General features: G+C 38.7%; 1 protein-coding gene and 1 pseudogene across 1 annotated transcript in view; both read left to right on the top strand.

Annotated features, from left to right (window-relative positions):
- The window catches only part of Sucla2 (succinate-CoA ligase ADP-forming subunit beta), a 73,413-nt gene extending 63,633 nt beyond the window's left edge, over window positions 1-9,780 (top strand). The window contains exons 9-11 of the mRNA XM_004665878.2: window positions 5,853-5,973; window positions 7,014-7,102; window positions 8,999-9,780. Coding sequence (XP_004665935.1) covers window positions 5,853-5,973; window positions 7,014-7,102; window positions 8,999-9,073 — 285 coding nt within the window. The 3' untranslated portion in view covers window positions 9,074-9,780. The remainder of the gene's footprint in view (window positions 1-5,852; window positions 5,974-7,013; window positions 7,103-8,998) is intronic.
- LOC123459427 lies at window positions 9,636-15,759 on the top strand (annotated as a pseudogene).
- The last annotated feature ends 227 nt before the right edge of the window (window positions 15,760-15,986 follow it).

Genomic DNA, 15,986 nt, shown 5'->3' with positions numbered 1-15,986 from the left:
TTTTAGAGAAATTTTGCCAAAATTTGGTAGTTAATTTTGATTTAGCAAACAGTCTATAAATATTAAATGATATTAGATAGTACTGTTTGTAGTAATGATCTGGCATATGGTGCTTATGGAAAAGATCCTGGAGATATTAGTTGACTACGAAAGCCTGGAATTGTGAACAGTATATATGCCCTGTGCATACTTAGTTCATTAACAATATTATTGATGTTGCTGGTAATGTCCATTTTTGTGGTGTTAAATTCTAGATTTTTTTTTTTTTTTTTTGAGGTAGAGTCACTGGGGCTTGATTTCTGTTAAACTGGGGAGGCATTATAGAAGTATGAATAAGTATGAATAGGGAATTGAACCTGTACCATGAGGCTTTGCAAAGAAGTACTTTTAATTGCTGAGCCATCTCTCCAGCCCCAAAATAGATATTTCTAAATGGACGTTTTGAGTTTGGGTTGTAGTAACTGTATATAAAAATGTTATACTTACAATGATTAGACATAAAATTGGAGGCCTCAGCATATTGAGAAATACTAAAGTCTTTGGTGTTGTGGAGATGGAGGAAACCAATAATGTACCTGCCCCCTTGCTGTTGTAAAGAAACAAGATCCATTAAAAGAGAGAGAACAAGCTTATGAAATAAGGGCAAATCTGGACAGTATGGTGATGATAAGTTCAGGGCATGAAGTTTTGAGAAGCAACGCTATAGGCAACAAAATGCTTTAGAAGTTGTCAAACAAAATAAAGATTGACAGAGCTAAATCACAGTCATAACTGAGCCTGCATAAGTAGGTGGAAAAAATGCATCAAAATAGAAGAGAGGGGCTGGAGAGATGGCTTAGTGGTTAAGCGCTTGCCTGTGAAGCCTAAGGACCCCGGTTCGAGGCTCGGTTCCCCAGGTCCCACGTTAGCCAGATGCACAAGGGGGCGCATGCGTCTGGAGTTCGTTTGCAGAGGCTGGAAGCCCTGGCGCGCCCATTCTCTCTCTCTCCCTCTATCTGTCTTTCTCTCTGTGTCTGTCGCTCTCAAATAAATAAATAAATAATTTAAAAAAAATAGAAGAGAGACTACTTGCAAAGAAGAAAGGATTCAGTAGACAGGGGGTGGATGGAGAGGAAAAATTGTTTTTCTTCATGTCCAATTAATTGATGTCTGTTCTGATCTTGATTATATATTTTTATCTGCTATTTTTGGGTTTGGACTGTCCTTGTTTTTCCAAAACCTTCAAATGGGTATTTACTTATTGGAGATCTATTTTCTGTAATATAGGCATTTAGTGCTATAAACTTCCTTCTTAGGACTGCCTTAATTTTGTCCCATAAGTTTCTGTATGCTATGTTTTCATTGGTATTCAGATCTAGAATTTTTTTTTTCAACAACCTATTAATTGTTTAATAGTGAATTGTTTAGTCTCCTGGACTTGGTGTATTTTCTGTTGTTTCTTTTGCTGATTTCTAGCTTTATTGTATTATGGTCAGATATAATTCAAGGAGCTATATTAGTTTTCCTGAATTTATGGAGACTTGCTTTATGTCCTAACATAATGGTGTATTTTAGAGAAGGTTCTGAGAGCTATTGAGAAGAATATATGTTCTGTAGAGTTAGGATATTCTGTTGCTAATTCCATGTGATTGATGGTGGTATTAGTTTATTTTCTGTTTAGATGATCTATTGATGATAGTGAGGTATTAAAATGTCATGTTGTATTGGGATTCCTTTGCGGGGTTTTTTTGGGGGGGGTTGAGGTAGGGTCTCACTCTGGTCCAGGCTGATCTGGAATTCACTATGTAGTCTCAGGGTATCCTTGAAGTCATAGCAATCTTCCTAACTCTGCCTCCCAAGTGCTAGGATTAAAGGCATACACCACCATGCCTGGCTGGGATTTATTTCTGATTTAATGTGTAGTAGATTTTGCTTTATAATTTTTTTTGAATATGTATTTGGTGCATATAACTTTAGATTATAATATACTCCTGTTGAATTGTTCCCTTGATGAGTATATAAGGTGGCCTTCTTTTTTCTAAAAAAAATATTTATTTATTTATTTGAGAGAGACAAAGAAAAAGAGGTAGAGAGAGAGAGAGAGAGAGAGAGAGAGAGAGAGAGAGAGAAGGGGGGGGGGCAATGGGCATGCCAGGACCTTCAGCCATTGCAAACGGACTCCAGACACATGTTCCTCCTTGTGCATCTGGCTTATGTGGGTACTGGGGAATTGAACTGGGGTCCTTTGGCTTTGCAGGCAAGTGCCTTAACTGCTAAATAATCTTTTCCAGCCCCATAAATTGGCCTTCTTTATCCCTTTTGATTACTATTGGCTTCAAGTCTTATTTTGTCAGATAGTAGTATAGCCACACCTTCTTTTATCCTGTTACCATTTGTTTTGATATCTTTTTCTATATTTTTACCCTAAGGTGTCTGTCTTTAATGGTAAGGTGGGTTTTTTATAGACAAAACTGGATGGATCCAGTTTTCTGATCCAATCTGTTAAGCTGTACTTTTCATTGGAGAGTTAAATCTATTAATGTTCAGAGTTATAATTGAGAAGTGTAAATTAATCTGTAGTAGAGTTAGGAGATTGAGCCAATTTAATCTTAGAGAGGATAGTCAGAGGGGATTATGATCATGGTGTAATGTCTGCATGGAAGTGACAATAGACAGTTAAAAAACAGGAATTAAGCTGTAATTGACTTGGTATTGAGGGAGTACAGGGAGACATCCAGAGAGATGATTCTTCGAGGATGGTTTGTATGAAGGCATAGATGCTGTATTCCAAGGGCAGTTGGCTTGAGGAGAGTTTGTGATTTAGTTTTGTTTTTTGCTTATTATATTAGAGGACTAGGAAAATGAGAAATTTCTAGTTGAAGGGACAGAAGAGATTTGAACATAAAAGAAAATGAATATTGGGCTAGAAGTATAGCTTAGTAGTAAAGCACTTGCTTAACATGCATAAGTCTCTGGGTTCCATCCTTATCACATATATACACACCATTAAAAAAATGAAAAGAAAGAAAATAGTATAGTAAAAGTAGTAATTGCCAGAAGAGAAAAAAAATACGGAAGTAAAGATACAGTACTATATTTATGTGGCAAGTTTAGATTTGGAGAGGCGATTACTCAGTTCTTGAGGTATTATCATGTGCTGTACCACTTTTTCTGGGAAAAGACATTTATAGAGAGAACTAAAGACACGTGGCTGTCTACTAAGGAATATCAATTGCGCATGAACATTATTACACTGCTTTAAGTTATGCTGTGTTTCTTGAGTTTTTTTTTATTAAATTAAGTAGAAACTTTATATGGATCCATCATGTGTTTGTGCCATCATTTCCCTCCTCCATGCTCCCACTCCACCAGGGCCTGTTTAGTGAGATTGCTGGTATTTACCATGGAGTTGTAGGTTATGAGTTGTGAGAGCAGCAGTCCAGTCATGTGGGTAGTACAATGCCTATATATATTCCCTCCTACCTTGTGGCTCTTACATTCTTTCTGCCCTGTCTTCTACAGAATTCCCTGAGCCTTGGTGGGTATGCTGTAAGTCTACTTTAATATTGAACTCTCAGCAGTTTCTGGATTTCTGCTTTGATGCATGTTGAGTGTCCTCAGTGTCTCTCTCCAACCCTGGCACAGGTTGTCAGACTCACTGTGCAAGCAGCACTCTTGCTCATCTTACCAATTCCTCTGTTGTTTCACCTGGGCCCTAGCTGCTATGATAGCTGACAGGGAGTCAGCTATCTATTCTTTTTAAATTTTCTTTTTATTATATTTGTATTTATTTGAGAGGGAGAAACAGGCAGAGAGAGAATGGGCACATCAGGACCTCTTACCACTGCAAACGAATTTCCGAGACATGCCCCACCTTGTGTATCTGGCTTATGTGGGTACTGAAGAATTGGACCTAGGTCATTGGGCTTCGCAGGAAACGCCTTAACTGCTAAGCCATTTCTCCAGCCCACTATTCTTGTCTTCTTGATAGATTTTGGTTGTCTTTGGCTCTCGCTATCTTCTGAAAATGAAAAACAGATTCTCCAACAGACAGATCAGGATAAGTTAAAAGGGATACACATTGTTAATTTAGAGAGATGTTGATGGATGTAGCCTCACTTTTGGCTAAAGACTAGTGGGAGCTTCTCATTCAAATCTGTTCTGTTGATCGCCATAGGCTTCTGACTTGGTTCCCAGTTGCAGCTATGGGTTCCTTTCCACTGAGCAGATCTCTTAGCCAATAACAGAGCCATTGGTTCCCCACCTAGGTTTTTACCACTATAGCACAGGTTTGTACATTTTGTCAGGCTGTTTGCTTACATATCAGCAGGTCCCCCTGCTTGATCACAGTCTTGTTGGCTGTTTTCCCCCATCAGCTCATGTAGTGCTTTTCAGCACTGTACAGGCTAACCATCTGGGAGCTGGCTTCCTTCCAGATTCAGTCAGATCTCTCACTGTTCTGTGTCAGTAGCATGTGGTGTTTTTAGAAATAGGGTCTTAGCTTTCACCTGAGGTAGGTAATTAAGTACTTTGACAAAAGCCTGTCTTGTTTGGGGGACTTCATAGGTCTCTCTGATCAACAGCTCAATGTGGGTTCTAACCAATTTCTGGTAATGGAAGTTACAAGCCAGGACTCAATATTTTAGGCTTAGGCTTCATCCCACACTCTCCAGGGTCCTATTTATCAGACGAGCTTCCCATGCTCCTATTGAGGGTGATATCTTTTCACCTGCTATCCAGGAGGAAGGTTTCTATAGTACCAATTCATTTTGGATTTGATTTTGTATATATTTTTTCCCGCCTTTCCATTTCCCTCCCCCAAACCTTTCTATCCCTTTTACCTATCCCTCAAGTTGCTTGTCAGATATGCCTATAACTCAAAGCTTTTCCAGTTTAGGAACCACAGATGAGGAAGAACATGCAACATTTGTCTTTCTGTGCTTGTGTGAGTTTGCTTAGTATGATCTTTTCCAAGTTCATTCATTTTCCTATAAATTTCAAAGTAATGTCCTACTGTATACCAGGCTGGCCTGGAATTTACTATATAGTCCCAGGCTGGCCTCAAACTCATGGTGATCCTCCTACCTTTGCCTGCCTAGTGCTGGGATTAAAGATAATGCACTACCATGACTGGCCTGAGTTTTGTTTTTTTTCTGTAATTTTTTAAACTTCATTTCCTTGAAGTTAGAATGACAGGATATGGCTGGACTCATCCAAATATGCATTGTTTGAACTGGAATAGTTGAGAGATAGGAAGACAAAGTTGATTAGAAAGGGAGCAGTACATTGTGAATGTAGCCCAGTGGGTGCTTGCCTAGCATGTGCAAAGCCCCTTGGTTCAATCCTCAGTTATTGCATTTCAATAATAAAAATAATTTGAGGGGAAAGGATTAGAAAAACACTGATTTGAAACTCTCAGTGTAATGGTAAAGGAACATAAAGGTTACAGGTAAACTGTAGCAGGCGTGGGCATGCAAAGTTGAAAGATTCTGAGAATTTTTGCTAAAAAATGGTTGTATTGGTGGAATTACATGCCGAAGTAATAGGTGATGAACACTAACAGAGATCTTGTTTGACATTGTCTCAGGATGTTCTGAAATAGTCATGCTGGTGAGTTTAAAAAGAAAAAGTAAATGGAATTAGAAGGTCTTATATGACTGTAGAAAAGAAAATGTAAGCCAGGTGTTGAAGTCATTTATGACAGTGGAAATAAGTTCTGGTAAGCAGTAGACTGAGAGCTAGGAATGGACATGATGGTCTAGTCTAAAAATATTTCCATAGAATTAATTTTTGTAAGATGCAGTTTCTTGGGAGAAAAGGACAAATATTTATTCATTTAATATTTCTATCTATTCCAAACACTTTATTGACAGGTCCTGGCTATTCTGGTCAACATTTTTGGAGGAATCATGAGATGTGATGTCATTGCACAGGGCATAGTCATGGCAGTAAAAGATTTGGAAATTAAAATACCTGTTGTGGTAAGGTTACAAGGTGAGTGTTAAAGAAATTAGTTGTTCCTAGTTGCTTAAAAGGTCATGATTCCAGGAGTATGTTTTATTTAAATAAAGTTTTATAGATAGCTGTATCTGTTCAGTGGCAGCAGTACATAATGCAAACCTTTAAAACTGTAATTTTGAAAAAGTATATTACATTGGGGCTGGAGAGATGCTCAGTGATTAAAGGAGCTTGCTTGCAAAGCCCAACAATACCAGTTTGTTTCCCCAGTACACACATAAAGCCAGATGCACAAAATGGCATATGCATCTGGAGTTTGTTTCAGTGGCAAGAGGCCCTGGTGTGCCTATTCCGCTCTTCTCCCCTCCCACCACCACTGCTGGCAAATAAAGCTTTTTTTTTCAAGGTAGGGTCTCACTCTGGCTCAGGCTGACCTGGAATTCACTATGTAGTCTCAGGGTGTCCTCGAACTCACGGCGATCCTCCTACCTCTGCCTCCCGAGTGCTGGGATTAAAGGTGTGTGCCACCACGCCCAGCAAATAAAGCTTTTAAACAAATAAAATAATTGTATTACATTGGAGCAAAAATGCTCTTAGTTTTGCTTTGTATAATTTCATTTTTATTTTTTAGAGAAAGAGAGAGAATTGGCACGCCAGGGCCTCAGCCCCTACAGTTGAACTCCAGAGGCTTGTGCCACCTAGTTGGCATGTGCGACCTTGTGCTTGCCTCACCTTTGTGCGTCTGGCTAATGTGAGATCTGGAGAGTCAAACATGGGTCCTTAGGCTTCACAGGCAAACCCCTTAACCATTAAGCCATCTCTGTAGCCTGTCACATATTTTTACAATTGTATATACATCTGAAATTTTGACTTGCCTTTCTTTATTGGTATAGGTATGGTAAGATAAAATATTTCACAAAGTCATTTCAGGCTTTTGTTGTATTTATTTCACAAGTGGTTATGATAAATGAGGTACTCCTGTGTTGAAGTACATACTTGCAACATGTTGTGACAAGATGTTATTGCTTTTGTGTTCTATATAAATCCTTGGTTTATAATTGTGTCAACCATTGTAGGTACAAGAGTTGATGATGCGAAGGCACTAATAGCAGACAGTGGACTTAAAATTCTTGCTTGTGACGACTTGGATGAAGCTGCTAAGATGGTAAGTGGGTTCTGTTAATCTCAGGACAGAGTTTTAGTATGGAAAGATTTATATGTCCTTAGATTCTAATGTAACCAGATAAGTATTAATACTGTTAATACTACTGCTAATATTTAGCTGTTCCAATAATATAATAAAGTACACTTAATTCAGGGGGACGATGAGATAGATCAACATATTGTTAAGATAGAGTTTTACATTGGAGGATGGGGTGTGCTGAACTCCAAATACAAGGTAAAGCGGTGATTTATGTCCAAGTACTGGATCAGGAGGTGAAAAATCACGATGAAGAAATAGCCTAAATAAAGGGGGGTGTTTGCTAAACTGACTTAAGCAAGGTTCTTGCTCAAATTTGGCAATGCGGAATCAAAGACGTATGTTCCTAAGTCTAGGTTTCATTAAAAAGACTTGGGAGAAGCTGGTGAGAATTTGGTTGAGAAGGTAATCTTTCTCTCTTAGATCTTTTGGCCTTCAATGTATGCCCAATTGAGTCTAATTTGAGTTATGATGTTCTTTTGAAAATAGGCATATTAACAATGAAAAACTGAATTATGAAAAGTTTATGTCTGTGCATTTTCCTTTATCTGGGTACTGAGGAATTGAACCCAGGCCAACATGCTTTGAAAGTCAGCACCTTTAACCACTGAGCCATCTCCTCAGCCCTTATTATTACTTTTTGAGCATACACACACACACACACGTTTTCTTTAAATATTTTTATTTATTTGGGAGAGAGAAAAAAAAATGGGTGCACTAGGGCCTCCAGCCATTGCATTGAACTCCAGATGCATGTGCCACGTTGTGCATCTGCTTACATGGGTCCTGGGGAATTGAACCTGGGTCCTTTGGCTTTGCAAGCAAGTGCCTTAAATGTTAAGCCATTCCTCCAGCCATATACAGTGTCTTTTTTTTTTTTTTTAAGTATTCTCTCATTTAATCCAAATTTGATAAAATTTCCACTTAGTGAGGAAACTGGCTATATGAATTGACTATGTCTGTCATAAGTGTCAGAGTGGTGATTTGAATCTAAGATGCCTAACTTCCACCCCTTTTTCCTCTTCTTTTTGTGGGCATGTGTGGTTGGCTGCTAATTGTTGATCTTACCATGGCCATGCACATGGTAGCTAAGTGGTATAGCACTGAGATATGCTCCTAGCTCCAAATAGTTTTTTGGTAACTATTCCACTGGGAAAGAGAATTTTGGGTTTAGACATGTTTACTTTGTCATCATTTTATATGAAAACAAGTAGATAGGCTCATTGTTTATAGTGCTGGAGTTTCTTACTACTTACAGACAAAAGTTAGTCTTATACTCTCAAACTCTGATTGCAATAATGCAAAATAAGGTTGTATACATCTTTAAAATAAAGTTTTATTTAGATGTACTTTGAATTGGGGGTACCCAACAAAGAGATTGTTTTATCCTCTGAATAAACACAAGTTGGCTAAGGTATGCATCTATCTCTTTATTTGAAAGTATTTAGTTGATGTATATTATATGATGCATGTCAGTTGCTTATAAGAATATACTGTGATTGGGCTAGAGAGATGTCTTAGTGGTTAAGTCTCTTGCCTGCAAAGCCAAAGCACCCAGGTTGGTTCGATTTCCCCAGGACCCATGTAAGCCAGATGCACAAGGGGGCGCATGCATCTTGGTGGCTAGAGGCCCTGGCATGCCCATTCTCACACATTCTGTCTCTCTCTCCCTATTTCTTTGTCACTCACTCTCTCTCTCTCAATTAAATAAAAATAAAATATTTTTTAAAATACGGTGTGATTTATAACACTGTCAGAATAGCCCTGGTGCTTTACGTGAATGATTGCATATTAATTTTGCTTTGGTATATAGTCTGAATTTATCTTTTTAGTCAAAGATGCTGTGTTCTTTCCTTTCAGGTTGTAAAGCTGTCCGAAATAGTGACCTTAGCTAAGCAAGCCCATGTGGATGTGAAATTTCAATTGCCAATCTGATTCAAGAACCTCGTGGATGGATGGCAGTGTTAAATGTGCTATATAATTCATTAAAATACTGTGGTCTGTGTTATTGTTTCTTTTTATGTGGAGATTGTAGTTACCACACAGGTACACAAACTTTGGAAAGCATTTGGTCAGCATTTAATTTCATTCTGCTGTTCAGAATGGGCTGTTTGTATAGAATGTGTGATACAAGTTTCTAGTTGCTTTAGTTGCAGCCATCTTTTTTCCTTCTACAGAATGTCACTTATGGTATGCCTGTTTACTATTGTTGGACACAAGTTCTTCATTGATAAAGAGTCTTATAAATAAAACAAGTATGAAGATAAAGCTTTATTCTTTAGTATGAAAATATATCTCTAATAACTAGTTTCAATAGGAGAGCAGAATGTTAAAACAATGTTTTATATAGGAACTATTTATCTTCAGCACCAAATACATCATAAATGTATCACTATTTATAAATAGAACTTTCAAACACTCCTCAGAATAGTTTTCTAAGCATTTTAATGAAGTAACTTGTTAATTATGTAAAAATTGTTTTAATCACTGCATGACAATGGCAATTGCAAGTCTTCATGATTCTGTGGTGTTACCAAACACTTGCAGGTTTGTATGAAATGAAGACAGATTTACTAAAGAATTGGTAGGCAAAATTACAAATGCCATTTTAAGTTAATAAAAAGTTCCCATTGTGATTTGAAGTAGTGTATTTCTGTTTTGTTTTGTTTTGAAGTGGGCAGTGATATGTTCAGCAGTTTTAATAAGCTGGCCTAAGGAACCAATTTATAGATCATATTACTGGACATGACAGTACATACTCTAAATCTGCCTGTAGAGAATTTACTAGAATTCTGCTGATATGTGATGAACCATCTGGTACATCCTCTAAAGAAATCATGTCATCCTTTTCCCATGTGCACAATACTTTCTCTCCTATAGTACTTCATGTGAGAAAAGCCTATTTTATCATTTGTATCATTTTATCAATTATATAATTCATAGTTGATATAATTCATAGTTGAGCAGATCTATCTGCATTACTACAGTACATTCTATGGGTTATATTCTGTGGAGAATATAACCAATTTTAACTTTGTGTGTGTGTGTGCATGGTGTTGTGAATGGAACCCTGGACCTTGCACATGATAAACAACCATTTAACCACTGAGCTTTATCACCAGCCACAGTTTTGTTATTCTAGTTGCAAAGCCTTAGTTAATAAATCTGCTTGATTCTAGTACTTTACAACATATATATAAAATGAGGAAAGAGAGCAAACTGCTCATGACTCCTGTAAGCCATCAAAGCTGTTCATGTTTAGGTAGCTTGTTTCTGTCTGGCAAAGATACTATTTAGAGAAATCATTTTTGTATTTTGAGGCAGGATCTCACTTTACCCCAGGCTGACCTGGAAATCACTCTGTAGCCTAGGCTGGCCTTGAATTTATAATCATCATCCTTTCCTCAGCCTTCAAATTACTGGGATTAAAGGAGTGAGCTACCATGTCTGGCTTAGAAATTTTAAAATCATGAGTATAGATGTTAGACAGTGGGGCAAAGTATGGGTTATAAGGAGAGTCACAATCCTGTACTATGGAAATGGGTTAAAAAAAAAAGTTGTGGCAAAATAAGTTTTCACGTTTCCATAATTTAATGTATAGTTTAAATTCTATAATATTTATAGATTTATAGTATCAGATGTAAGATAAAAGGTTGATAAAATCCTTTTTTGTTTAAATATTTAGTCTAAAATGAAATGAAGATGCAGAATAATAATGCTGATTTAGAAGTTGCTATCCAAAGTGACAACCTAGAAAAACCTAGGGAAAGGAGTGTCATGATGAGAAAAGATGAGATAATAAAGCCGTGTGTCTTTGAAAGCCAGGATTGGACCCATTGAATGATTTGGAGTATTGAGGCTATGGCCTTTTCAGCTAGCTCTGTCAGCTTCATCCACACAGAACAAATTGGAGGGCTTTTACTTTTCATAACTTTACTTCCCAAGGATATGTCCATAGTTGGCTTTGTAACCAGTCTCTGTTTTTCATGTCTTTCACTTTTTGGGGGAGGGGTTTCCATTAAGCCAGGTTGGTCTTGAACTTGCTGTGTAATGAGGCTGGCCTTGAACCTCCTCTTCCTCCTGCCTTTTCCCTTGAGTGCTGAGATTCTTTTATATTTCACTTCTTATCCATCTCTTGTCTTCCTTTAGTATTTAATGATATTGAGCCCTGCTTGGGAGCACCACCCTACCTTCCTACATTGGGGTGTAGTCAGTAGGAATCTCTTTAATTCAGTAAGCAGTCAATAGGACCAGAAAGAAAAGCATCTGGGAGGGATGACCTTCCCTCACACATCTAGTCAGATGCCTGTGGCATTGATTTGTTCTCCATGTTGCTTCCTGTTTCTATCATTCTGTTGTAGCTTTGTCTTCTTGCTTTTTACCCTCCATGAAGCAAATACATGGGGGCCTCTGGAGTTAATCTCACTCTTGTCTGTGGCAAGCCAGATAATGGCCCCTTACTTAACTCTAGCAGTCTGTGTGTCTGTGTCACTTTAGATGGTAAAAGGACTTTGCAGAGTTAATAAAGGCGATGGACCTTAAAAGTCAGGGTGATTATCCCGGTCTTCACTCTGGTCTAATCCCAGTACTCCTTAAAAGAGCAGAGAACAAATCCCTGCTGAACTCAAGAGAAATGGAGCTGTGTGGGGATTGTAGAAATCCCAGTGAGAATAATTTTGTGCCCCATGGTTGCCTTTGGGAAATGAGGCCAGAAAGATCTTTAGCTGAGTGTTGAAGTTGATATTGATAGGGATATCTGGGGACTGGGTCCACCGTCTCAGGGACCTCTTTCACCAACAGTGTGAATATATGAGGGCAGGTTCCTCTCAGAGTCTCCAGGTGAGAGTCTAGCTGGCTGACAATCTGATTCCGGTTTTTGAGACGGAGAAGAGAAGTTGGCTAAGCCCCATCCAGGTTGTGAGCTTTAGCTTTGTAAATTCAGTTATGTGGTTTCAACCTGAAATGTTGCTGGAGCTTGTGGAGGTAATGGGAGCTAACAGAATGCTGTCATAGTTGCTGATGCTCTATGTAAGCTTTGTTAGCTCTTTTCCAGCTGAGCAAAGATGGTTTGCATATCAAGACCACTTTTCAAAAAAATATTGGAAATTACATTTGTAATGTCATGAACTGATTTTTTAAATAAAATACAACAAAATAAGGTGAAAATCTAAAAACTACACAAAGTAATCAGTCCCAAATTATTTTTGCCCCAACAGCATAAAATTACTCTTGCAAATTATAAAAGTTTATTTTCTTGCAGATTGGGGAGCTATGTATGGGTGTTAGGCCAGAGGCCACATTTTGAATAGGACTGAGAAAAACTCCACTACCAGTTTGTGAGAATGTAGGCTATGAGTAAAAGCTAAGCACTGAATAGTTTGTGTCAATATCATGGGACTCACAGTTTGTAAATCTGTATCAACTGCCATTAATCAAAAACACCAGATTACTGTTGTGCATTTTGGAACCAGTCCTGTAACAAAATCAGCAAGCCTAGCAAGTTGAGGATGCATTGAAAAGGATCAGGGTGGCCTGGAATTTGTGCTATGACTTGCTTATTGCTAATGAACACAAACACCCATTACTGTCTATGCAAAACATCTTTTGCTTCAAAAGGAATAAGAGTTTATTCTTGAGCCAGATATGAAAGGCAGTATCTCAGAAACACATTTAGGTTGCTCTAAATACCGTGTTCTAATGTGAAAACCATTCCATGAAGTTGGTTTTGTTGTTGTTGTTTTAATTCTCATTGCTGAACAAAACAAAGTTATAAATCAGTGCCCCTTTTGATGTCCACTGGTAGAAACAGGTGGGCAGGTTACAGGAAAGTGGGGGAATCTGTGCAGTAGGCTGACTTCAGATGCTCTCTGGTAATGTTCTTAGCCTGTGAGTTCCAAAGAAATTGCCCAGTAGTCACGAGGATGGTAGGACAGACATAGAGATGAGTAGCAAATGGCTATTAATGGGAAAAAAATGGGCAAAGATGGTTTGTGTCAGCAACATCCCAATTCTTCACAATTATGAAATTCTAATCAACCAGCCTTGAAGAATCTTTGTCATAGATGTGGCTTTTCCCCTTCCCTGGGAACTTCAGTTCACAATTGTCTTTAGCATAGACATGGCTTTTCTGCATCTCTAGAGTTGCAGTCATTCTTACAATGTTGACCCAAAACACCCAACCAAGGAAAGGAAGTAAAATTGTTTATTTTAGTTTATAGACTCAAGGGTATGCTGTATGATGGCAGGGGAAAATGATGGCATGAGCCATGGCTGGACTTATATCCTGACCAACATCAGGTGGAAACAGCAGCAAGGAAGAGTGCCAAACACTGGTAAGAGGAAGCTGGCTATAACACCCATAAGTCTGCCCCCAACAACACACCTTCAGGAGCCTCCAATTCCCAAATTGCTACCAGCTAGGGACCTAGCATTCAGAACACACGAGTTTATGGGGGGACACCCAGTTCAAACCACCATACCCAGGAACTTCAATTCATAAATGTTTTGGCATAGACATGGCATTTCCCCTTCCCTGGGAGTTTCCGTTCATAAATGTCTGGTAGGAACTGATGGATCACTAGTGGGACTAAAGTCAAGTAATTGAGTTAGACAGTTCCAGAATATCAGGATGAGCATATTAAAAGGATATCAGATTATTCCTATTAGTTTCCAGAGCAGAAAAACTTTTTTCTGTTTTTTATAATACTGTTGGATGAAACACCATTTTTAGAAGAGCTTTGTTTGAATAACATATCATCATAGAAACAAAACCACTTTGATCCCAGCACTTGGCAGGCAAAGGTAGGAGGATCACTGTGAGTTCAAGGCTACCTGAAACTACATAGTGAATTCCAGGTCAGCCTGGGCCAGAGTGAGACCCTACCTCGAAAAAAAAAAAAAAAAAAAAATCAAACCATCTAGTAAGAGAAAGGTAGTGGGGAATCAAAGTTCAAGATATTCTGAGTAAGACATGAAAGCCTACTTTGGATAATGGCACATCCAGAAGCCATAGATTGCTACTAGAAGTTTTCCAGTGCCAGGGATAGGATACCTTCCAGTGAGTTGTTGGCCATGTTGTCTCCAAAACACTACAGGCTATTGCCAAGGCCCTTGGTTTCCCATGAGTAACAGATGGTAAGACCCTATTGCTGAAGACTTCATATGCATGGCCAAGAAGGTCACTGAAAAAGCAAGCTCATGTTGAGCTGAAAACCTCCCTATAGACCAGCCAACTGAAAGCTGGAAAAAACTGCACTGCACGCAGCCCTATGGAAGACAGAAGTCACCAGTGGTAAAAACAGTGGGCACTGGAAGCCTCAAATTTGGCCAAATAGGCCAAATGACTGAACAAGTGCAATAGTGGCATGTCTGCTCTGGGGGAAACCAACTGCTCTCTAATTGGACTGAGGGCCCACTCTATGGGGGGGAGGAATACATGTCTGGTACTGAAAACCTAATCAAATGCCTGTGGCAGGGGAGGTCATGAGCCTTACGGGTGTAAAGCCTGCTCTTGTCTGGATAACTGTATATATTATTCTCACCAAATTTCCCTGAAAGAACTACACTTAATGTTCATATTCCTATATTAATGCTACTCTGACTTCAGGTTAGAGAAGCCTCTCTTTTTAGATGACGATCACGACTGGGATGACCCAAAAGGCAACTGTGCAGAGAAGAAGTGAGGAAGGAGTGTCCAGCACTGACACATCTCTATCACACCCTCCAAGGCTCAGGGTCCATTGTGGACAAGGTGGCAAAAAGAATGTAAGAGCCAAAGAAAGGGCACCACTCCTTACAATGCAACTGTCCAGACAGTAATTGGCCTCAATATCCATGACCTCTCAGTATATAACAATACCTTCACAAGTCCCTCATATAGAAGAAAAAGATGACATCAAAATTAAAGACTTAACAGTTTTCGTTCTCTGATCACTTGGGAACTTCCAACTGTGGATGGTGTGGATGGGAAGCAAGCCCGTAGAACCAACTCCAGCACTCCCTTAGGGGAGCTATTTGACCATGGCCTAGATAGTTGGTCATGTGTGTACTTTGTTGTAACTGTGTATTCCATCTTTGGATGAGGATCAACTGGTGTCAGTGTTTTTGTTCTTTATCTCCTGCTCTGGGTTGTTCTGTTTTCTTTCATCTTGTCCCACTGGGAAAAGTATAACACAGGGATTCTTTTCCTGCCATGGGGATATGACCTCAGCCAGGTGACTATTTCTTTTGTCTACATAGTGACTGCAGTTGTGGGAGTTGAGGCCTGGTATGAACCTTTCCTGTTTAATTTCTTATATAGAGACCTATTCACTGCAATGATTATTGGTTGTGCAATATGTGTGACTCTTCCAATGAGTTTACTAAACTTTTTTAGAAGTTATAAAAATAACACCTTGAAGCACAATTCAGTCTATGAAGCTATGGTTCCCTTCTTTTCTCCATGTTTGCTCTTCATTTTGTCTACAGTGTGGATCATTCGGTCACCTTCAGATGTTTTAGAGTTACATCCTAGAATATTCTACTTCATGGTTGGAACAGCCTTTGCCAACATTACAGTGAAACAACTGAGTAGCCATTTTCAGATTTATCCCTTCTCACTGAGGAAACCAAACTCAGATTGACTAGGAATGGAAGAAAAGAATATTGGTCTATAATCTTCAGAAAGAAATTCTGTAAATACATGCTTGTAAATATTTCATCCATCACCGTTGAACTAAACTGATCTGCTTGACAGACATGGGATCTCTATGTGGATGGTACTTGGACAGCAGAAATGAAACATGATCTGAACTTGTGAAATTTTGGACTTTCTAATTCCCAGCTTATCTAATTTTTTTTTTAATAAACC

This window comes from Jaculus jaculus, chromosome 3, assembly GCF_020740685.1.
Source record: "Jaculus jaculus isolate mJacJac1 chromosome 3, mJacJac1.mat.Y.cur, whole genome shotgun sequence".
Classification (NCBI taxonomy): domain Eukaryota; kingdom Metazoa; phylum Chordata; class Mammalia; order Rodentia; family Dipodidae; genus Jaculus; species Jaculus jaculus.
Note: the sequence above shows the minus strand (reverse complement) of the source record. Positions and strands in the feature narration are given on the sequence as shown.